The sequence below is a fragment of the Ceratotherium simum genome, chromosome 6, assembly GCF_057802395.1.
Source record: "Ceratotherium simum simum isolate JZ-2026a chromosome 6, ASM5780239v1, whole genome shotgun sequence".
Lineage (NCBI taxonomy): Eukaryota > Metazoa > Chordata > Mammalia > Perissodactyla > Rhinocerotidae > Ceratotherium > Ceratotherium simum.
The window spans coordinates 28181799-28206070 of record NC_141905.1 but is presented as its reverse complement, the minus strand read 5'-3'; the positions used below and the strand labels follow the sequence as shown (position 1 = coordinate 28206070).

General features: G+C 40.1%; 1 protein-coding gene across 9 annotated transcripts in view; it reads right to left on the bottom strand.

Annotated features, from left to right (window-relative positions):
- Positions 1-24272, bottom strand: part of USP54 (ubiquitin specific peptidase 54) — a 119904-nt gene that overhangs the window by 6000 nt on the left and 89632 nt on the right. For 7 of the 9 annotated variants that reach the window (XM_087432026.1, XM_014784860.2, XM_087432023.1 and 4 more), the window contains 12 exons: positions 24000-24168; positions 22478-22648; positions 19801-19932; positions 19247-19627; positions 18786-19017; positions 17266-17399; positions 14049-14216; positions 11296-11415; positions 9975-10170; positions 6792-8185; positions 1070-1188; positions 640-780 (listed from right to left, as the gene is read on the bottom strand). In XM_087432026.1, the coding sequence (XP_087288152.1) occupies positions 640-780; positions 1070-1188; positions 6792-8185; positions 9975-10170; positions 11296-11415; positions 14049-14216; positions 17266-17399; positions 18786-19017; positions 19247-19627; positions 19801-19932; positions 22478-22648; positions 24000-24168 (3357 nt within the window). The remainder of the gene's footprint in view (positions 1-639; positions 781-1069; positions 1189-6791; positions 8186-9974; positions 10171-11295; positions 11416-14048; positions 14217-17265; positions 17400-18785; positions 19018-19246; positions 19628-19800; positions 19933-22477; positions 22649-23999; positions 24169-24272) is intronic. The other 2 variants (XM_087432029.1, XM_087432028.1) reach the window with 2 other exon arrangements.

The following is a 24272-nucleotide window of genomic DNA, read 5'->3' as shown; positions in this document are numbered from 1 at the left end:
TTTGCATCTGACCTCTATTGTAACGAAACCTCAACTTGCCTTGGGCAAGTGTGTGAAGTTCTCAAAAGGAAAGATTTATAAACACAGCCACTGAAACTATTTGAGTTTGCTGATCGCTGCTGACTTGGGTGTCCCAGTCCCTTTCACCTACAGATTACTGCATTAATGAAAAGCCTCATGGAGGAGGATTTTAAATCATTTTCCTTTTTTTGCTAATACACATGCTTCTTTTCAGCTTGAAAGTACACTGGACCCACTCAATCATGTACTGTGGTGGGGAGAAAAAGGCAAAACAATACTCTATCCCATCTCTTCTTCCTTTGATTAGTGCAATGGGTTCTAACCCAATCAGCAGCCATTGCTTCTCAGAGACTTCTCTCAAGGCTACTAGGACTCTTCTCACCCCGGGGAAACCTACAGTACAACTTCCAGAACTGCATCAGGCAAGGGACATTCCTCTGGGCTCCAACTTAATGTGTGTCAATAAAATAATGACTAAGTGTCCTCTTTTTTGCTGAGTGCACATGGCTTTCCCCCAAATTAGAACCTTTAGTTTCACTTGCCCCTTTACCTGCACTATATTTTTACCCAGCAAGAGAAAGAGGGTGTTCTGAATAGACAGACCCTGATCCTACTTACAAAATTGTGGGAAGAGACTGGGGCCTCCTCCCTCTCTGAGACAACAGTGCCACTGAGACTGCGTGAGATGCGGCGAAAGTTCTCTGCACCATACTGATCATCCTTCCCATATTCTCCGCTGGGGCCTCGGCAACGCACAGCCTTCAAACATACAAGACACACACAGGCAGACACATAACACCAGAGTTGTGGTTTTCCCACAGACCCTGTCCCCAAGGATATAGGAGAGAATAGGGTAAGACTCACTAGTAGAGACCTGAATCAGATTTATTTAAAAGGTACCAGCCATGTGGCAATCTCCTCTCACTCAAAAGAAGCGCCACATTACCATGCCCCTGCCTTACTGCCAACCCTACCACTCATATCTCTCCACAATTCCTTCCCCAACACACCATCCCATGCCCAGCACTTTAGCACCTGAGGCTGCTACCTGAGAAGCAGGCACTGTGCTGGCTTCGTGGAGACTGTGCTCCATTTCTGCTGTTGGGGTGTTTGAGAGACCAAGGCCAGGGGCTGAGTGCAACCTCCTCCCCATGCCATCTGCAGAGCCTGAGGAGAAAAACATAAATACAAGTTGAAGCCATCTCTTCTCCTGGAGCCTAAACTCTGAGCCTGGCAACACAAAACTCAGGAGTTCTTATTTCATTACATAACAAATATGCATCCCTTAATCCAATGGAGGAAGTGTTCTTGTAATGTAGAAACAGGAGTTTCAGAATATGGATAGTTTTCTATAGGCCACAAAGGTCCCAGAACACCAGCCTTGAAGAACCTTGTAGAGGGGGAGTTCTGTGAACAGATAGCTGAATGTTCCCATCTTGCTTCCTTTCATTTTTGTAAATACAATCAGCTTTGCTTCAGACTTGGGCCCAAGACTTATAATATATACAGAGGAAACTGTGCGACATAGTGATTCTCTAAAGCATCCGTGATGACAAAGGGAGCTATTATCTCCAGTCTAGTTAGGAACTGAAATGATCATAATAATCATCTATAAAACCTCCTCATTTTACATAACAGGAAAATGAGTTCTAGGGTCTGACAGGTAGTAAGTAATTTAACCAGTATTAAAATTCAAGTCTCTTGATTTTTCACTCCCTATTACTACGAGCAGGAGCTCTTCAACAACATTTCTTATTTTATTTCTCGCATTAACTTCTCTCAGTCACCTACATTCTAAACAATCATTCAATGCTTATGTCTTCTTCAAAATCTTGCTAGACTGTTAAGAGAAGAGCTGCTCTAAACTGGATATGTGATTCCCAAGGGGCTTGCCCCAATACAACTAATTAAGCCTTCCATTCTGAAAATGCACATGCCCTTGACCTACATTTAATATATATGTCTACTGCCAATTCATGTCTTGATTTGATATTTTGATTCTAATATATGTAACTGGCTAAAGCATGATATTGCTGATACTAAGCTAGGAGACCAGTTATTTTTAATATTTCCTGGTGCTTAAATGTAGTGGTTCCAATACCATCATAGATTCATCTAGGAGCTTTTAAAAATACAGCTTCCTGTACCTCTCCACAGACTTACTGAACCAGACTCTTTGTGGTTGGAGCCTGGAATATTTATTTTTAAAAGGCTTCCCCAAAAAGTGTGGGAGAATATCCTCAAACATTGTTGGAGGAAATGTGAAATGTTATAGTCTTTCTAAAAAGCAATCTAAAAATATCCATTAAAATTGAAAATATATTTACCCTCTTACCCAACAATTCTACTCCTTGGAGTAAGAAGCAAAAATACCAGTATATTGTGGAATTGTTTGTAGTTGCCAAGAACTAGAAATAATGTAATGTCCATCTATAGCAAAATGGCTAAATACATTATGGTATCCTCAATATCAAAATATTGCCCAACCACTCAAAAGAATCAATTGAGTTAAACTAGAAAACGTGGAGGGATTTTCATGAAGTATTGTTGAGTTAAAAGAAAAAAAAATCTGTAATATTAAACCCCAACAAAAAAACACAATATATGTAAGTCTACATAGGATTATATAAATAGAAAAGTATAGAAATATGCATATTAGATTATTACCTGGGAAGGTGGCGGATAAAAAGTAGGGACTGATGTAAGAGGAGGAGAGCTAAACAGGAAAATTGTCTATAATAAAAACAGCATGTGTGCTATGATCCCATTTACATAAAATTATTTCTCTATGTTTTTTTAAAAGCCACTCCTCAGGTGACTATGATGGGCAGCCAGATTTAATAATCACAGCTGTAATGGTTGGAATTTGGTGCTCCTCTAATAAAGTCAAGTGCAACTGCTAGACAAGAAGGTGGCCATTGGAACCTCCCGAAGGGAGCAGACTGATTCCTTTAAAGATATTTAAGCAGAGTTGGAGGTGGCCATCCACAAGGAGTACTGTTGAGGGGATTTCTGGATTTGATAGAAGGTAGAGTTAAGATGATGTCTACTCACTGATCAACAGCAACAAGAAGAAAGACTACCAGACATTATGTACTTCCTGATATGATAAAAGAAGTACAAAGTACTACCTATGAAGTATTCTTATTAAAAAAAATTGAGCCTGATTTTAATCAAGCCTCTAGCTCTAAGTACCAGGTTACAGGAAAAACGGGCTAGAAGAACATGTTAAAAAAAGAAAAAAATCTACTAGCATATAATCAGCAAAATCTAGAACGTGAAAGACAAATGACCAAATTTCTTCAACAAATAATTGGCAAGGGGAAAAAAGACACAGGAATCTTACAGGCTAGAAAAAAGCCTTGAGACACATCAACAACATGTAATGTGTGGTTGTTATTTGGATCCTGATTTGAAATAAACCAACTGTGAAAAGACATCAATGGAACAATTGAGAAAATTTGAATACTGACTAGTTACTGTATTGAGAAATTGTTGTTAATTTTTTAGGTGTAATAATATTATAGTTTTGCCTTTAAAAAAAAAGCCTATTTCTTAGAGATACATGCTAAACTACTTATTAATGAAATGATATAATGTGTGGGATTGGTTTTAAAATAATTCAGTGGGGAAGGGAAGGGGGGTACACTACAGCTAAATCAAAATTAGCCATATATTGATAACTGGCTAAGATAATCACCATGGAAGCTAGAGGTAAGTACATGGGGGGCTATTATAACATTTACTCTTACTCTTCACTTTTGAATATATTTGAAATTTTCCATAACAAAAAGTTATTTCTTATTTTTAAGATGATGTCTGCCCAACTTCAAAATATTAAATTTAGAATATAGGTCAAGGGCAGTGTTTATATAACACTTTAGAAACTATAATCATGTCAAAATTAATCTGGTCACACAACATTGTATACTATATGATTCTATTTATATGAAATGTCCAAAATAGGCAAATCTATAGACGGAAAATAGATTAGAGTTTGCCTGGGGCTAGGCAGTAGAGAGGTGGGGGAAATAGGGAATGACTAATAATGGGTACAGGGTTTCTTTTTAGGGTGATGAAAACACTTTAAAACCGATCATGGTGATGGATGGCCAACTCTGTGAATATACTAAAAAAAGACTGAACTGTACACTTTAAATAGGTGACCTGTACAGTATGTAAATTATATATCAATAAAGCTTTTTTTTTTAAAGTAATAAGTCAGGCAGAGAAAGACAACTACTGTATGATCTCACTTACATGTGAAATCTAAAAAAAGCCAAATTCAGAAATAGAGAATAGAATGGTAGTTGCCAGGGGCTCAGGGGTGGGGGAAATGGGGACATGTTGGTCAAAGGGTAGAAACTTCCAGTTATAAGAGGAATAAGTTCTGGAGATCAAATGTACAGGATTGTGACTATAGTTAACAATATGGTATTCTATACCTGAAACGCGCAAAGAGAATAGATATTAACTGTTCTCACCACAAAAAAATTGTAATTATGTGTGGTGATGGTTAACTAACCTTATGTGGTAATCATTTCACAATATAGTATACGTGTATCAAACATGACATTGTACCCCTTAAACTTACACAATGTTATTTGTAAATTATCAATAAAGCTGGGGAAAAAGTAATTTGGTGCTTAATGCATGCTTTACAATGAGATAAAGGAGGAGCCCCCGGAAAGATATATTCCGTCATATATGGAACCTAATTGGCATTTTCCTTCATCATCTACTTCCTGATTTATTCCACCTGATCACTTCTTATTCTATGTCATGTCAGTTCTTAAAGACTCAATTTAAAACAGAGACTCTAACCAAAGTAAAGGCTAGTTTGGTTTAACAAGTATTTTAAGAACTGACTCATTAGATGGATTTTTAAAATTAGTTTTCATTCACTATTAAGTAAAAAACTAATGGTTGGTAGGTACTCTTTCATATTGTTTCCAGAAGTATAATCTTCCTGAAGGCTGATTTGCCAGTATGTATCAAGAGATTTTTAAAAGTTTATAACCTTCAACTAGTTATTACCCTTCTAAAAGTTTATTCTAAGGAGCTTATCAGAAATGTAGCCAAACACTTAAGAATAAAGATATTCATCACAGTGCTATATTATCAAAAAATTGGAAGTAATCTAAATTTTCAACCACAGTGGAATGGTTGACTTGACTATATTATGGTACATTCATATGCAGCCTATTATAGTCATTAAAAGTAATTTTTTTCAAAGGGAAAATGTTCATGGATATAATGTAAGAAAATCACAAGACTAAATTGTATACATATACTGTAACGATCCTGCTTTTTGTAAAAACAAAACAAAATAAATATATAATATATATGTATAAAAAACAAAGCCACAAGTAAACTCATGAAATTATTAAGAGAGTGGGATTATCAATGATTTTTGTTACTTTATATATTTTCAAAACTCTCTACAATGAAAAATGTTGCTACTTTGGGCAATATAAGGGTTTTTTTGGTAATTAATATTTGACATTCACTGAGTACAATTTTAAGTGAAATGTATTCTTTTATATGTATTTATTATTATTCTTAAAACACTTAACATTTGTGTATTCTTTCTCCCTTATATTAGACAGGAAGCTAATTGAGGCCAACTCCAGCTCTTCCTCATTCTTTAGAATCTTCCTATACTGCCCTGTCCCATGTGCCTAAGGATCACTTATAAATGTTATTGCAAAGTCTACTCTAAGATGCAGATTCTTAAACAAAATCTTAATATCACATCTTATATTTATGTGATATCCCCCCCACAGCTCCTGGGAACATAGTAGGTACTCAATAAACTCTTGTTTGGCTGTAATTAAACGCTGGTTGGCAGCATGCAAGGAACCTGTACCATTATGGAAACTGTCACACCCGAGCTGCAGATAAAGTTCTCCGAGTTCAATCTCACAGAATCATACATATCATTTTAACAGCTTGAAGGTATCTTTAAAAAAATCATTGAACCAATTTTCTCATTTTACAAGTAAAAACGTGGCCCTAGGATATTAAGTGACTTGTCCAAATTTATACTGACAGTTAATGATGGAGCCAGGACAATAGTTCAGGCTTTGGAGTTCTTAAGTACATCAATCTAAGTTATAAGTATTCTTCATGTCTTCCATTTCCAGAACTAAGTCCGTGATGTACATTTAAGGTGTAGACTTCACTCTTCACACAATATAATCTGACGGAGAGTCAGTGAACAGGTACCCTACAGGCACATCACCTTTAAAATTCTATACTTGGCAGTTCCTGAAAGGATCAGGGAAGGTGTTGATACTGTTGGTTCAGTATGATCTGGAAATACCACATTGGAGACTTGGCTCAATGTAGACATCCTCGTTGCAAGTTGGATCTGAAAGCTAGATCTTGGGATTAGTTCAGCTCTTAAACCATAGAAGGATGACTTTTCCTCTCAGCCTCCCCCACCTCACCCTGAGTCACTCTCAAAGACCTATGAACCATTCCTTAATGCTGCATACTACAGAATCTCTGGGCATATACTCATTGGTCTCTTTCTTCAGAAGGAGGGAACTGGACTGTGAGTGATGATTCTGTCCCCATTCTTCACTCTAGCCAGAAAAATGTCTAGCCCTTGTCCTGAAGTCTTTACGAATAAAGTCAAAAGTTCTACTATTACCTCTTAAGCTAGGGATATTATTTGGACAGACCAGCATCCTCCTTTTGATCTTGTCCTCCTGCTTTCAGCTTTTATATGTCCCCCACTCCTCCTGCCCCTGTTGCATTCTTACCTGTTTGGCTAAGTGGGTGCCAGGTCACATCCTGCTGCCCCCATCCAGAACAGCCAGCTTGAGAAGCCTGAAGACTGGCCTGGTAGAGAGACTCCAGTTCTGAGGTCTCCTGCTCTGTGTCTTCGTTCCAATGTGGATGCAAAAGGATGTGGTTTCTTTCTGGATAGGCTACACACATATGGGAATCATGGGGGGAGGACTTCATTCCTGGCCCAGGGACCCCATGTTTAAGCTGAGAATCACAGAGCCTTGTGACATTCACCCAAGAATCCAAAGGCAAGGAAGTCCCCAAGTCAACACTGCTGTCCAGCTCCTTAGGCCTAGCATTGCTCACTTGAGACAGCTTCGCTTGGTACATACCTGGCTCTGCCAACCTGGGCTGTCCTCCCCTAGAAGTTTCACCATTAGGCAGCCCAGTGTTCATGGCAAGAGAAGGATGATCAACAGCTTCTTCCCAGGAACGGAGTCTGTCCCTACCATCCACAGAGGGTTGCTGTTTTGCCCAAGGCCAATGGCCTTTCCCTTGACCCTGTGGGAAAGGAGGCTTAGAGTCAGAAGAAGAGTTCTTCCTTAGAATTTTTGGCAAACTTCTATCCTGGGAACCTGTACCATCCCTTGTGGAGGCACCTTGCATCTTCTGAAACTGCTCTGCCAGAGAGCGAACAAGCCCCTTTGTGTTGGGAAACTCTGGCCTATAGGGCTCCTCGCTGCTTCCGTACATTTTTGAAGTCAACAAAGTTTTGAAGCTTTTGGATTGGAGGCATCGGTTAGTTTTCTGCACAGTATCAGGAGAGTGAAGCACAGATGATTTAGCAGCAGGCACTATGGGGTGGCAGGCCTTGTACTGGGGAAGGCTGGGCTGAGCGGATGCACTTGAAGGACTACAGCCTAGGCTGTGTGCATCTCCTCTCTCAGAGTTGGCTGTTCCAGCTGGATGTGACAAAGGCATCACCTGGGATGAGTCAGCAGGATCCCTCTTTTCTTGGAATAGCTGTTCTTGATCAATGCCTCTTCCTTCTTGTCGGGGGAACCTGATGCAGCTGCTGTTGTCACCCCTGTAGCCTTGCAGCTTACCCTCTGGTACATCCAGTGGTTCCCAACCATGACGAGAATTCTTCTCAGTCCTCCCTGGTGTTTTAGGTAAGCCCTGCCTGTGGAACGCAGAGGGGTCAATGCTGTCCACCTCAACTGAAGTCAGAAGGTTTGAGGCAGACCTACTAGGGGAATTGTGCTGTGGGGCAGACAGGGCAGATGACTCTGGGAATGATGATGAGTGCAACTCATGGCAGGAAGCAGGTGAGTGGACGAAAGAACTGGCCCCAAACTCTGCATTCGTGCAGGGTTCCAGTTGGGCCTCCTGGTTTAATAATACTTGGAGCGGGATAGGCTGTTCACTGAAATAAATGGAGAGAGCCAGTCATAAGCTGCTTTGATTGACAAGATCACTTACAAAAAGAACTGTTCATTCACTTCCCATTTCTAGCTATCCACAGAGAGAACGGTGAAAATAAATGAAAAGACAAGCACAAGTACAGTCAACAGTTCAGAGGCTCAAAAGAGAAGGCATATGGTCAGTTCACACCTAAGCAACAGGTAATATTAATCCTTTTTATTAAATTCCCTCACCAAAATTACACACAATAATATTAAATGAAGCCCTTGCCAACATTCCTCACTACCTGTGAAGTCCCGTTCCAATCATACTCTACTTGCAAATTAAAAAACAAAAATTGCTAGTCCCACACGCAGATGACATGGAAGGTAAGCAAGGCCTAGAAATCACTCATACCTGGTGTCCTGAGAGGCAGACCAGCCAAAAGAACCAAAAGGTCACATTTACAGAGTACAGGGTGATTTGGGCTCATGGATTATATAGAATTCAACCATTTCAAGTGTGTTTTCATAATCTGGATTTGGTTGTATTACATACTGAGATGTTTCCCCAAAGTAATGCACTGTGACTCTCTTGAGATTTGGGAGTGGGAGTAGGGACTGACTGCATTTAGTTGGTTTCTCACTAGTTGTTTTGTATTTCTGACCTAAAAAACTCAGTATTAGAAGCACTTAAATAAAACCTTGATCACTCACATACATCAAGTGGCATACGTTTTCTGGAGAGTTTAGTTGCCTAAATTGCTTATATCAGATTCTTGGTTCAGCATTCAACTAGTAGAGTATACAGTAGAAGAAAAGAAGAAAAAGGAAGATCCTAGCTATGAGCACTAAATTTGAATGATAATATACTATAAACTTTTATGGGTATAGTCACCCAGTCACTCTTACAACATTATGAAGAATATATTATACTTATATGGGAAACCTAATGAGACTCAAACAGACCTGGATTTGAATTCCATGCTTCTACCACTTACTAGCTGAGTAATCCTGGGTACTTTATTTATCTTATCCTCTCTGAGCCTGAGTTTCCTTATTTATAAAATATCACTAAATAATAGTCCCTATCTCCTAGGGTTATTGTGAGAATTAAATAAAATAAAACATAAAGTGTCTAGCTTAGTGCCTGGGCATAGGTAAGTGTTCAAAAACTGTTAGCTGCTTTTATAGTATTTATTTTCTGAAAACTTCTCAGGCTTATTAACAGCCAAAAATAATTTTTACTTCAATTTATCTATTCTAAGTAACAGCCAAATTCAAGGGTTAAAATGTAGGAACTACACCAATAGCCACAGGGATTTTTTTCCTAGTCTTTACTATAGGGAAGCAAAACAAAGGGAAGCTTTGTGTCTCTAGTTATAGTTCAATCAGAATAAGGAAGACGGCTTTCACTGCTTCCATGAGGGACAGAAAGCACTGAAATCCCAAAATAAATCACATGTTCTCTACTGCAACGTGAAATGTAGCTCAGATTGCCATGTCTAAGAATATAATATGTACAAACTTAATAATCGTGTTATTACAAAAGTCCAGGGACAAACTCACCCACAGGAAATATGGACAAGTGATCTATTTATTATGCTATATTTCTGCATCTTTCTAGAAACTATTAAGAAAAGGACCAGCAGTGGGATGAGCATTGTATGTCTGACCTGAGAGAAGAAATCTTTTCAGAGGACTCTTCTATCTCTCCTGTAGTCACCAAGACAATGAGAGCTCTGGCTATGGAGCACCCGTGGTCACTTCCTCCCCTGACATCCATAAACTACAGTGGCTCCCAGGCACTACCTTGTCAGCTGAGGGAGGGCCTCCCCCTGTGAGGGGAGGCAGGCTGAGGGCTGCGACGGCTGCTGCGATGATTGCTGCTGCTGCATGCGATCCTGCAGGCTCCGTGCTTTTCGAATACTGATTTGCAACTTCTTATCGACTAGGGCTCTGCTGTGCGTGCTAGAGCTGGCACCATGCAGGGCAAGTCTTAGTTTAGCTAAAATGCAAAAGAAAATATAGCAGAAACAGAACACAAAATACAAACAAAAATAAAAAGAATAAAATTGAACCAAAAATGAGCAAAGATATGCAGTGAAACTCAAAATATGCAGCAGGAATGCAAGGCATGGACCATGCTTATGCTGTCCAGGGCACAGAGCAGGCTCTGGCTATAAGGAACATTCATGGAAGCCAAAGAGGTTAATTCAAATCTAAAAAAACAAACGAAAAAAAAGCTAAACTAAAATGAGTCAGGAAGAAACTGGTGCTTCCATCTTAGAGGCTGCCACTCCCATCGTCCTTTGCAACTGACCTGTCTGACTCTGGTCTCCACTCTCTGCTCCCAACTCCCCCTTCCCAACAGCCAACAGCAGAAATAAGATCCAAACCTACATCTGTCTGTATAGAACAGCTTCTTGTGGGTCACATTTAAGAACCAGATATGAATTCTAAGCCTTAGTCCCTTGCTATAACCTTATGGTACACACCAGGAAGGCAGAGGAGAAACAAAGAATCAAATATGCAGTGGAAAGTCACAGGCCTGGGAAGTCACAGCCAATTTATTCATTTCTTCCTGCCAAAAGCTCCACGTCACTAGTCAGTAACTAGAGAAAGAGCAGACTAATGTCACACCTGAAGTCTAACTTTATCTTGGAATAAGAAAGCAGGCATGGCTGGATAGTTCATCTGTGGACTCCTGCTGAGGTTATTCTAGTAAATATCCGTAGGCCACAGTGACAGTGCCTGGCACACTTAGAAATCTGAAGGGCAAAGATAAAGGGCCTCAGTTTGGGAGAGTGAGAGTAAGGAGACATAAAAGCTGCTTTGTTTTGTTTTTTTTTTGTGAGGGAGATTGGCCCTGAGCTAACATCTATGCCAGTCTTTCCTCTTTTTTGTATGTGGGTCACCGCCACAGCATGGCCTGATGAGTGGTGTAGGTCCACATCTGGGATCCAAACCTGCAAGCCTGGGCTGCCGAAGCAGAGCGCACCGAACTTCCCCACCACGCCACCGGGCTGGCCCTCCTAAAAGCTGTGTTTATCCCTTCTGAGTGACGACACTAATAATTCCTATTGTGAAGTTAGTCAAAAGTGCCATAGCCATAGCAGTTAGAGTTACTTACAGATAGCTTCGTTACAGACAGCCAAAGCTGCAGCACAATCTCCCTTCTGTTCCAGATGCAGCGACTCTTCAAACACTGAATCTGCCTCTTGCAGGGACCTCTCAAAGCCGTCACTCCTCCCTGAAAGGGCCAGCACTTTTCATTTTAATTCGTTCCAATTTTTTCTATGTACTGTTGTTTCCCTTCAGTACACATAGATCCTTGCTGCTGAGCCTTTGGTCTACCCTCATTCCAACTGTCCACTGCTATTAAGAATTCTCTGAAACACGTAGGACATCCATTTTTGCCTTAACCGAGACCTTACCAAGGCCATGAAAGAGGGGCATGTCATTGTCCACCACAGATTCCAACTCCAAGACCTCTTAGGGGGTCCTTCAAGGAAAGAACAAAGTATTGTCTACAGCATAAGGGTGGGTTCCTATGCCTGGAACTGACCTGCTTTTCCACAGTGCAACAAGATACACCTTTCCACGCAGTGTCAGAACACCCCAGACCTCCTCTGAGACCTCCTGCCTTTTGTGTTAAGGCAAAAGCAGCTTCACTACTCTTTGGAAAGCCATTTGTAACACTTCTTTCCTACATCAATTCACAGTCCACTCTGTACCACCCTCAACTGAAAAATCAATACACCTCTTGGGCACAGGTGGTCTACAGTTCCTAACTTCAATATATCTACCAGGCCAGTTGAACTGCCTTTGTTGTTGGTTTGCATGCACAGACCTTTCATCAGCACTGCTAAGTGCTGTACTTTTTTTTTTTTTTTTTTTTTTTTTTTTTTTTTGGTGGAACATTGGTTTATAACATTGCAAAAATTTCAGGTGTACATCATTGTACTTCTATTTCTGCATGGACTACATCATGTTCACCACCAAAATACTAATTACAACCCATAAGTGCTGTACTTTTATCATGCCCTCGCTCACCAAACCTACCGCAAAAAAGTCAACTTCCCATACAGTGAGCATGAGATATTCCTTCCTCCCCTGAAAGTGAATGTGTGCCAAAGCAGGTGCAGGAGAGTCCAAGTGAAAAAGCAAGAAAGTACCATGAGAGCAACTTTTGTAAAAGAATCCTCCAGTTTATGTACTCCCTTGCCTTTTACTCAGTCATAACCAGAAATTGGTAGTAAGCTGTAATGTAAGTTCACCTACAATTAGGATTAGTGGTGAGTTTTCACAAGCTCACAAGAAAAAGAATCAAAATGTCAGAGTCATTTCTCCGATAATGTCCCCATCCTCCACTTACTGCCAGATAACAGCTCTTCCACACCCCTAACATTCACTCCCTAATTCACCATGGCGTTTGGAGAGCAATGGGAAGGCAGTGGAAGTAGCAAGTTGGTTCTGAAGAACTCGGCATTCAGGTTCTACCCCACCTCCAGAGATGTGGTCCCCCCACCCTCCAGGCCTGAAATTTTCTCATATTTGAAATCAACTGAATCTATACAACCTTTATAATCAGAGGCGGCAGCTAGAGCCATTAAAACAAAAAAAGCTCTCTACAGAGATAGGTGAACTATAGTTGATCAATCACTGTACTAGATTTTAATTCTTATCCTCTAGAATTTTAGCACTCCATTCCTTGCTCTTACAGGAGATACTGAACCAAAGTATGGAAAATTGACAATGAAATATAGCCAAAGGGATTCCCTCTCAACTTTGATGTACTACCCAACTGACAGAGGGGGAAAAAAACGCAAGGGAGGGAAATGACAAGACCCCTCTTACAGAAGCAATATATACTTGAGACACCAATGTGTTATAGCTTAAGGACAAAAGTTAAGAAAAGACTATCCAAACATAGGGACAGCTAAGGAATTAGGAATTTAAAACTAATTTGGAAATAAATATAATGCCTTATATTATGGGAAATATAAAGCAACAATTGCCTTGAATCAAAAGATAGTAGGATTAGAAGAGAAAAGTGGCCCCCAAATAGGGCTCCAAATTAACCCAGGAAGCTTCTTCTAAGTGTTGATAAAAAGAGGGAAGTGATTAATAGAAAGCAGCCACCAAAACAGCATTGACTCCTATTCTTTATACTGCTTTAGCACAACTTCTTACATCGGGGGGGTTCTGAACAATAAGAATAATAAATTCATTTTATAGAAAGAAAAACAGAGACACAAGTTTCATAGCCTATTTAAGGTAGGTATCTCAGCCTTTTGAACTCACATTTTGAGGGCTAGTTTCTTATGGTACAAAGTGACATCCTAAAGCAAGTGAAGAAAAAATGTAACTAATGTGGGGCAGTTGAGGAAGCTTAAGTAAAGTCCATGAAAATCGTTTGAGATTGGGAAATGAATCACGGGAGGATCAAAAGGCAATCATGCTCAGTGTTCTTAGAACCTGTTTGGCAGATCCACTTCCCTGAAGCTCCACGTAGGAAATCCCGAGGGTATGTTTCTGCCCAGCAAGTAGAATTCCCATCACTGTCAGTGTGGCTCGCTCACTGCCTTTTTCTGCTGTTTCTGAATTGTGACTAGTTTGATTTACACCTTCTACAGATGTTCATGGGAAATATTTTTCACAAACAATATACTATTTTCTATCTATAGGCTTTTAATAGATGGGCCCCAAATCAGTGCCTGTCTCCAATCAATAGGCTTGTCACCTACTTTAGCTCTCACTGAAATGGCTGAATTAAGATAAAATATAACTTTGCCAAAAAGACAGGGAATTTACAAGCTTTAATACTTTTTTTCTTCCTTCTCTCTGTCTCCACCACCTACAACCTAATCTCACAACAATTACCCTGATTCTGCAGTTCATCCAAGTCCATGAAGCGGCTGGGATGAGGGTTAAACCCTTTAGCTGCCTCTAATTCCTTCTCCTGTTTCCTTCGAAGTTCCTGTTCCTGGGCCCTCCTGGCCACCTCTTCCTGCAATTCATCCAGTTCGCTTTTGGAAGGTATCTCCCCACCTGGAATACAAGCAAGGGAGAAGGGAAGTCGCCATAATTCCACAACCAAGACTAAGCACCTGCTGCATTTATGGCCACTGCACTGCTTTTCCTTTGGAACTCTTGGCTTCAAATTGGAGTTCATATTTTGGATAGTTTTTCCATATCAGATTCAGGGTGAGACCTGGGCTGTGAATAATAATAATAATAAATATTTATTGAGTGCTTAATAACAACATAACTAACATTTGTTGAGCATTTACTATGTGACAGGCACAGTTTTGACACTTTTACATATATTATTTCATTTAATTCTCACAACCTATGATGTAGATACTATTAGTGCCCACATTTCAGGAATGAAGAAACTGAGTCACAAAGAGGATAAATAACTCGCCCAAGGTAACACAGACGGTAATGATGGAGTTGAATTAAAGTCAAATAGGTTAAATTCACAATCCATGCTCTTAACCATTAAGAAGCATTCTCTGCCACATGCTGCCACTGACTCACTGGGAAGCTTCAAGCAAGTCAATTTCTCACCCTTAATCTCCACCATTTGTTTAATGAGTTTGTAAAATATCTATAGTAGTAAAAACTTAATTTTATCATTGTTCATAGATAGAACCAAATAGATCTAAAAGGATGTCCATGATATACTAAGTGAAAAATAAAGTGACAGGGGACCGGCCCGGTGGCATAGTGGTTAAGTCTGCACGCTCCGCTTTGGCATCATGGGGTTTGCAGGTTCCAATCCCAGGCGTGGACCTATACCACTCGTCAGCCATGCTGTGGCAGCGTTCCACATACAAAATAGAGGAAGACTGGCACAGATGTTAGCTCAGGGACAATATTCCTCAAGCAAAAAGAAGATCGGCAACAGATGTTAGCTCAGGGCCAATCTTCCTCACCAATAAATAAATAAATAAAGTGACAGAATAATATGTATAGTATGACTTCATTTTATTTTTTAAAGATTTTATTTATTCACTTTTTTCCCCCCAAAACCCCAGCAGATAGTTGTATGTCATAGGTTCACATCCTTCTAGTTGCTGTACGTGGGACTCAGCCTCGCGCTGGACGGAGAAGCGGTGCCTTGGGGCGCGCCCGGGATCCGAACCCGGGCCGCCAGCATCAGAGCGCGCGCACTTAACCGCTAAGCCACGGAGCTGGCCCCATTTTATTTTTTAAAAAAATGGTAGTAATAAACTTATCTATATACTTGTATAAGCAAAGAAAAAGATGTAGAAAGATACATACCATAATGGTAACATTGGTTCCCTCAATTTGAAGAGGCAAAGGGCAGGTTACTGAATTGTTGGACTTATTTTACTTCTGTAATTTTTTAAAAGAGTGATCAAAGTCACCAGATAAAAATATTTGTTTTGTGCCAGACTAAAATAATTGGATCACATTGTGGGGCATAAGTAGGGTTTACTATACAAAGAAGAGAGTGGAGTGGTATGATATGTGAGGAATTTGTTATAACTCCTTGCTAATTATCTTTTACCAGTTGAGGAATTCTGTTGGTGAATTCTATCCAGCTGGTCCAGAATTAGGGCTATTAGGGAAATTATCAGACTCAGTCTCTAATGTGCTGAAAAGATATTGGCTATCTAAAGAAAAGAGAAGGAGGCACAGGCTTATGCATGATCACAAGTTTCTCAATGTTAGTCAACATGAAATAAATTAAAATGTGGGAAATAAACTAAATGCATAACTTCATTAGGAAGCATGAATTTCTTCCATGAGTTTCTAACTATAACCTACTCCAGCCCAGGATTTCAGAGATACCTGCGCTTCTATAGGCATTGTTCTGCTTTGCCAGATGTCAGCAACCTATGGCACACATACCTAAAAGAGTTCATGTCTTTTTATTACTGCTGTATTCTTTCCTAAGAACTTTCAATGGTTATCTTGAGAATTGGTGGTCAAACCAATAATGTTCCTGGTCTCATCTCTACAGGCTGGGATATAGTATTCTGTCCTCTTCTCCCTAGTAAGCTGGCCACAGATCTATATCCAGAAGTTTATTAAATCAGACCATAGTTAGGCGTCTACCCACAAACACTATTCCAATTGATCTAACAGACCAGAAAAAAAGGGGATGAAACACATCTTTCAGAGAAGGTTGACCTCTAAGTTAGAAAAGTAGCTCCCAGAACTCCTCAGCAGACTAAATTATATTGTATACTCACCACCTTCCCTCAGGCATCACAAAGTCTCCATGTTGGGGAGACTGCCTAGTTATCACCTCAATTTTCAGCTCTGAGTAAGTAAAGGATTCATTTTGAACCATTCGGACTGGGTCTCTACTTAAGTGGAATATGCACTGTAAGTATAGATGTGTGTTGTGAGAGGAATGTAAAAGGGAGCTAAAACCTATGACTACCTCAAATCTCTACCCTTGGTGTCTCATACCTGAAATTCCAGTATTCCTTTATCTTCAGACTTTGACTTGTTAAAATGCCAGTTTCTCTTAGACAAAGCATTCTTTAAACTATTTTCCATCACTTAAATTTAGTGTGAAGGAGTCAGATCATTCCTTGCGAGTTTGTTTTGAGAGGGAGGGAATATGAGACACACGGCACACTCAAGGAGGGAAAACAAAACAGGGATACTGGACAGGATATAGAGGCAGGGGTAGGCCTGACCTGCTTATTTCCTAGTTTTGCCCATAGCCTACACGTCCCCTTTGTTATCTCAATTCATAGCACTAAACAATAAGAAATCCATTCCCAAGAGGCTGCCTCTATACCAAGGAAAGCCCTAGGACTTATTCTTCCAAGGAATTCGGGTGCTACTGACACGGTTCACCATATTTCTGTTCCTCCTTGCTCCCATAAGGGCTCTCTCCAAGACAGAAAGAAACAATCAGACAAGCTGTGATGGAGAACAAAAAATAAATAAATCCAAAAATGGAGCAGCTCAAATGCCTCCATATTTACATTCTGATGGAATATTCAAAGTGCAACTGTCCTCTAATTTCAAATGTGCTCAGCTAAGGCTGTTTCCCAAATAGAATTGGCAGTCCAATTCAATCCTCCAAATCCAGTGTCCTTTTGCTTACCTGCGATGGGCAGATTCTTTGTCCAACCACTCCTGGATGCTGTGGAGTCTGCCTCCAGGATGCTACTGCTGTGAGACTTTGGGATGTGACGCCACGAAGGTGCCAACCCAGCTGATCTCTTAGCACTTAGATTCCTTCAAAAGAGAAACCAGAGTCTAGTAAAAGCAACAGAAGGGTGATAAACTAGCAACATCCCTAGGACTAAATTCCCTCAAAAAAACAACAAAACATCAAACTAATATAATTAAAGTATCTGCTATACTACTTCTGAAAAATTGAAATACCCATTAATTCCCCCATCTTATCTCACCACATTCACATTTTGTGCATCTAGCACAGTGTCTGGCACAAAACTTCTTAATGAATTAATAAACATATGCTCTCATATGAATTGCCTTCCTTTCTTACACCTCTGTAGCATCTTCTCATGTGTAAAACTGAACAGGGTCCTGTGGCCAGGGAAGAGTAGTTGGCAAGTATGAGGATGTGGTTATCACCCTTGAAGAAGATATAATCACTCCTTTCAAAGGAGCTATACTGTTAGGAAACTTGCCTCCATGGCAACTCAGTAAAAACAGTGTAAGGAGATCTGAAATTTAGAAAGCAAAGTGGGCCCTATGGACAGGGTGCAATGAGCATTATTAAACTGTCATCATTATCTTATGGAATTATGAATATCATTGGCTTAATAAAACAATCTCCAGTGACCCTAAAGAAAAAAAGAACCTATCCTAAAATGAAAGGCAAGAATAAATAGCAATTGAGTTTTCTCTCTGATCGTAGGACTATGTAAGTTTTGCTGCACTAATTTATTCTTTCACTAAAAGTTATTTACTAAACAATTATTTTATATATAATACTTCAAATTGGATTGGTGGTGGGCCGGCCCCGTGGCTTGGTGGTTAAGCGAGCGCGCTCCACTGCTGGCGACCCGGGTTCGGATCCCGGGCTCGCACCGACGTGCTGCTTCTCCGGCCATGCTGAGGCCGCGTCCCACATACAGCAACTAGAAGGATGTGCAGCTATGACGTACAACTATCTACTGGGGCTTTGGGGGGAAAAATAAATAAATAAAATCTTTAAAAAAAAAAAAAAACAAATTGGATTGGTGGTTACCAGAGGGGAAGGGGGGAGGGAGGAGGGCGAAAGGGATAATTTGGCACAAGTGTGTGGTGATGGGTTGTAATTAGTATTTGGGTGGTGATCATGATGCAATCTATGCAGAAATAGAAGTATAATGATGTACACCTGAAGTTTATACAATGTTATAAACCAATGTTACTGCAATAAACAAGATAAAAAAAAAATACTTCAAATTAGAAGTTCTGTCCTTTCTCAAATTCCTTTGTACTTTCTCCCAGCAGAGGGTGCTGTGCCATAGAAAGTTGATAGAGCACAATACTTTGCTTGCCCACAGAATAGCAATCAAGTCCATCTCTCCACTCGTCTGAGTTGAAAAGCCTCTTGGTGGCTCACATCGCTGTGAGGGACAATGGCGCTATTCAAAGGCCAAACAATACCTGCAGACACTGGAGCTCTCAGGCAGGGCTGCATCCAGGCTGACAGGGCTGCTGCTGTTCCTCTCACTGCTCTCATAGCCTGATTCCATTCGCTGAATTAGGCGAGGGTGCTGCTCTAAACGGTGAGAGCTTGGCTGTGCTGGGCCCCAGGGCTTGTACTGGGGGCTTGGTCTACCAGCTTTAATATCGTAAGCAGGTGACTTGCTTAGTTCATCTGGTGTAAATTCTTTAGCTTTCCCGATCAAAGAACAAGCATGGAAAAGGCGGTGGATTTAGCATCTGCCTCAAATCAAGACATAATTACCCCCTCCCTCCAGTTACTCATTCACTGAACTCATATCCCCAAAGGCCTGACATCAGGGTAAAAAGGCACCTTGCCAGGTCTACTAGAAAATCCAGGTTTTTTAAATATATAAATCAACTTTATCAAAAGCCCAATTTTTCCCTAATTGTCTCCTCACCTGAATCCTCAGAAAAGGGGCTAAGCTGCGTATAGCCATAGTGCTTTCTTTTGTCCTTACTAAAGATACTGTCAATATTTAGAGACTCCCGTTTGGGTCTCCATGTTGAACGATACTTGCTAGAAGAACTGGATTTTGACTCACTGCTGGTACTCTCTACTTCCCAGTCACGAGAGTGTAGAGGCAGGTTCCTAGGAGGTTTTTTGTCAGTCTGGTCTCCTCCTCTCCCCACACTGGGAGATCCGAGATTGGTCTGAGAAGCCAAGGACGGTCTATTATGGATCATATTGCTGACTGTCTCTTTAAAATCCCTTAGTCTGTTGGTGCTGCTGGATGGTTTAGAGGCATTTCTAGGAGCCTGCTTCTCTTTCAATGTTTCTCCTAAAAACACAAAGAATGAAACAAATATAAATGTTTAAAATGATTATGGATACCCAGACCTTAAAGTTGAAAAACAAGGAAAGCCCTTTGAGCAGAAAAGAGAAACTAGTCTGGAGTGTGACAAAAGTTTGATAGAGTGAATGAAGAAAGAGAAGCAACGCAGAGTGGCTTGCCTTCACTGTGGTACCCTGAGGCCTGTGGCTCATCACCTTTCTTCCTAACCCGGCCAGAGTTCCTCTTGCGCTCTATCAATGACCCTTTCTTCGATGTGAGTTTCTGATTACATTCACTATCAGTCAGGTGTCCTGAAAGAACAAGGAAATGGGGGTAAGCTGGTATCTGAGACTGACCTCCATCTCTTGAGAACCTAGTCTCCCTTTGGAATTCACGGCAGTGCCACAAATTTAGTGTACTCGTGTATCAGAAGCTGTAGGGGCCAAGGCTATCTGATTTAAGTGTAGTAGGAATCTCTCAATAGATAAATGCAGAGAAACTCAAGTATTTAATGGCAGCTTCCAAATTTACAATGTCTCCTAAGCAATTACCAGTCTCAATCTGCTCGTAATCTTTCCCAGTGACCCAAAAGGACACGTTACTTGGTAATTTTTAAAAGGCAAGAGTTTTAAAGATTGTACAAAAATGTCATGTACCAATATATTTTTACTCTCATAAATAGAAGACAGAGCTTTCTTTTTATTTATTTAGCAGCACATACCAAGTAAAGTCTAATTTTTATTACATCTGGTGTTATCCCAAGTGCCCCAGCCTTTGCCCATAAGAGCTCTGATTGTGTATGGCTTTAAGACCCAGTTCTAAACCTAACTTAAATGTGAATCATTTAAAACGACATTTGAAATTTGAATAATTCTCATTCCCATCCACAAACCATGCTTTACCAAACTTGGCTCCACCCAGAGATTACACTTCATTGTTCCTCAATACTAATCACTGGGAAATCCAGGAGATCTGGGCTCTTTTATGTAACTTGCCCTGCTTCATGCCCACAGTATGTAAATATATGAGTATGATTTGATAACAGCAAAGGTCAGATTCTAAAGGATATAATCATCTAAGCTGCTGGAAGCCAGAGGTAAATTAAGCAACTAAATTAAATTAGAAGACAGTCTTAGAGAAAATCTCCTAGATTCTCTAATGCACGGAAAGCTAACAGACATTTGTTTTCATGTTAGTATATGAAAATCCTTGTACATATTCAGGTATCAGCAGTGTAGTGATATGGCTACATATTTTCAATCAATTACCAATGCAATCTTTTATTACTTTTATCTGCTCCTTTGCTACCTCTGAGCCCATAAGAAAGAAAGGAGGAAATCACTTGAAGCAACTAAATCTACAAATGTTAAAGCAATGGGGGTATGCTACCCCATCCCCAGCCATTCACAAACCCTTAACATAAACCTGACTCTCCTGGAAAATATGCCTTATTTATCCTGTGACGGCTTCTCCCCGGTTCACAGTTTCAGAAACATGGTCTAAAAAAAAAATCACACTTTGCGGTAGTCATCTATGCAATAGTCATCAAAAGAAATCCAACATGAATCTGACCAAATCTCTTGATCCAACTATCAATGTACAAGAAATACAGACAGAAAAGAATGCTCAAGTTTACCAGAGGAATACAATCAGCAATATTTAGAATGTGGGGAATCTACAGGACAAACTACCTAGTTCTTCAACAATAAATTGCAAGGAAAAAATAGAGGGAAAACCTACAGATTAAAAGAAACATAAAAGACTTATCACTTCATCGCAATGTGTAGACCTCATTTGGATTCTGAGTCAAACAAACCATTAAGAAATTATGACATTTATAAGATCATTGGATATTCGAACACCCACTGGTTATTTAGTGGTTTTAAGGACTAACTGTTAATATTTTTAAGTGTGATAATGGTATATTAAAAAAATGATTTCTTATATTTTTGAGATACATACTAAAATATTTATGGAAAAGGTGATATAATGTCTAGGATTTGTTTCAAAACAATCCAGATAAAACTAGATTGGCCATGAATTATAATTATTGAAATTAAGTGATGGGTACATGGAGGAGCAGTATACTACTCTGTATACTTTTGAATATGTTTGAAATTCTCTATTTAAAAAAAAAAAAAGGCCATGCACAGAGTATAAACCACCAATCTGAAGACGTGCTCACTAATTGCCAAGTCTGTAAGCGTATGGGCACTGTTCTATGCCTTAGGTGATGAACTTTTCATCTCAGCAGTCAGTCACTCACTGTTCTTCCTTCTATACCCTATATTGATTTCTTCCACTGACATAGGTACACTCTTCTATAGATGAACAGAACAATTCAAGAATGTTCTCTGCATGGAATCACAATAACAAACAGGCTAGCTTTCATTCTTTTGCTTCTCTGTCCTTCAGAAAGCCTAGTAAGGTGATCAGCAAGTATCTCCAGCCCACAAATAATCTCCTTCTCTCAAAGTCCTTCACTTGGAACAAAGCCTGACATGAGAACATGATGAGGTGGAAGACCACAAGGATTTAATGGGGCACTGTGAGAAGGACAGGGATCAAGAGCATAGCAGGATACAAGTAAATTTCAGAATAAACAATCACATCAATAATCACATCACAATGCTTCTTATTGATATTCTGCTGTCGACAGGAATATGTACAACAGAACATCATCATTCATTCAGAATTGCATTGCTTCTTTTCATTCCACTCAATTACCAAAGTTCTGTGCCTTTCTCCCTTTGCATGACAAACATTTCTGACTTGCCCCAGTTTCTTTTTTTTCTTGGGAGACCTTCTATGCAGGAACCGAATCAGGCAAGCAGGGTCCACTGTATAAGTCCCTACCTGTGTCCCGACTGCTCTGAGACGTGGAATCATTCTCCACATTACAGATGACTGTCCCCTGAGAATCAGAAGAGAAGTGACTGACCACAGACTCATGGTGGGAGTGTTTGTAGGGATAGCTCTCCGTTGAGGAATCTGTTCGAGTATCACTGGAGATGGAGGGCTCCCTCCCTGAGGGAAGGAGGAGACACATATGCAAAAGTGAGGAAAGAGAGAAGGAGAATGATAGAGAGGGGGCAAAGAGTTGGATGAGAACAAAGGTCCATAAGTCAAGAACTTCCTAGATGGAAGGGTGAGAAGGATATACCAGAGCCATTCTTCCCAACACCCAACTTCCAGATAACCCAGACACACAAACAATTCCTCCCATTCCTGCCCCTACCTTGCTGAAGCCCTCACTTTGCCTGCCACTGTGAAAAACTGTGGGGCTTTTAGAAAACCTATGGGGGGAAAAGCGGAAGAAAGGAAAAAGTTGTGAAAAGTAAGGTCTACTTAGATGGAGAGTCCCAGGCTGACCTGGCATACATAACCAGTTGTTCCCCTGTCCCATAATTTTTCTCCTATACTGCCAGAAATGTCACTTTAAAAATTTTAATTGACATTATAAGCATTTTTAATATCTCTGAGAAATTATGGAGCTATTATTTACACTTTAGTGTGAATTAGTTCAATCAGAACTACTTTCTTCTGAACACCTAGCTGAAACATGCACAACAGTGGAAATGAGTGTTTAACTGAAGGGAGAAGAAGTAGAGCAGGTCTGGGTGGGGTACAAGGGTGGGAAGAACACCAGGTACCAAGCAGGAGGGAGGTACAAAAGGGAGAGAAAAAGATTCTAAAGACAAGTGTCTTCTCTTTCAAAATTATACTCAGGGCCAGCTCTAGATCAAGAAGAGAAAAAGACCATTTTTTTCCTCCTTTTCAGAAATCAAGCCAAAACCATTAGGGTTACATTTCTAATATATTATGAGCCTTTGTGGACTAGCAAATTGTTTCTACAGGAAAGCATGACTTAAGTTCCAAACAATTGAATTAGAAGTGAACAACTGATTCATAAACTGAGGAATATTGCTATTGCATTTGGCATTTCAAAACAAAAGAAAATCTCTTACCCCAAACAAAATGGCTAGCTTTGTAGTAATGCATATCATTTTTCTTGGTCTTAACAACTCACTTAAGTCACTGTTAAGTTGCCAGTAAGAATCAGTCATCTCTACAAGTATTAGAAGTTAAATACTGAGGTTTCCCTCACAAACTTAGTATCTCAGCCTAAATCACCATAATTTCCTTCCCACTTTTGAACTGGGGCCAGGTGATTTAGGTAACACATCCTTGAAGGCTGAAGGAAACAAAGCCTGGCACAACTTGGGCTTCACCACAAGTTGGCACTTCTGTCTTATCTCTAATGGATCCTCTTTCTCCAAGCTAGGTTATATCTAGGCTTATGATTAAGCATGAGTCCCAAATGTCTGGTGATCACATTGGAGGGGAAAAGGGGAAGGTAAAGAGCTAGGCTGCTCACCTGAATCTTCACTATCATAGCACATCCTGCTGTACGACTGGAAGTCAACTTGGGGAGGCAGGTCCTGGGTAGACACTGGGGTACCCTGGGGGTCTGCATAAAGGAGCAGCAAAGGCTGATAATGCCCCTTGATGCATTTGGTCACCACATCCTTCCATTTGGGTCCAATCTGAACCAGAAACAACCAGAAGAACATGACAATTATACTTCACATCCGCAATTCAAAACATACCGTCCTGTTCAGTTTTTCTAAAGAAAATAAAAGAGAGGAAA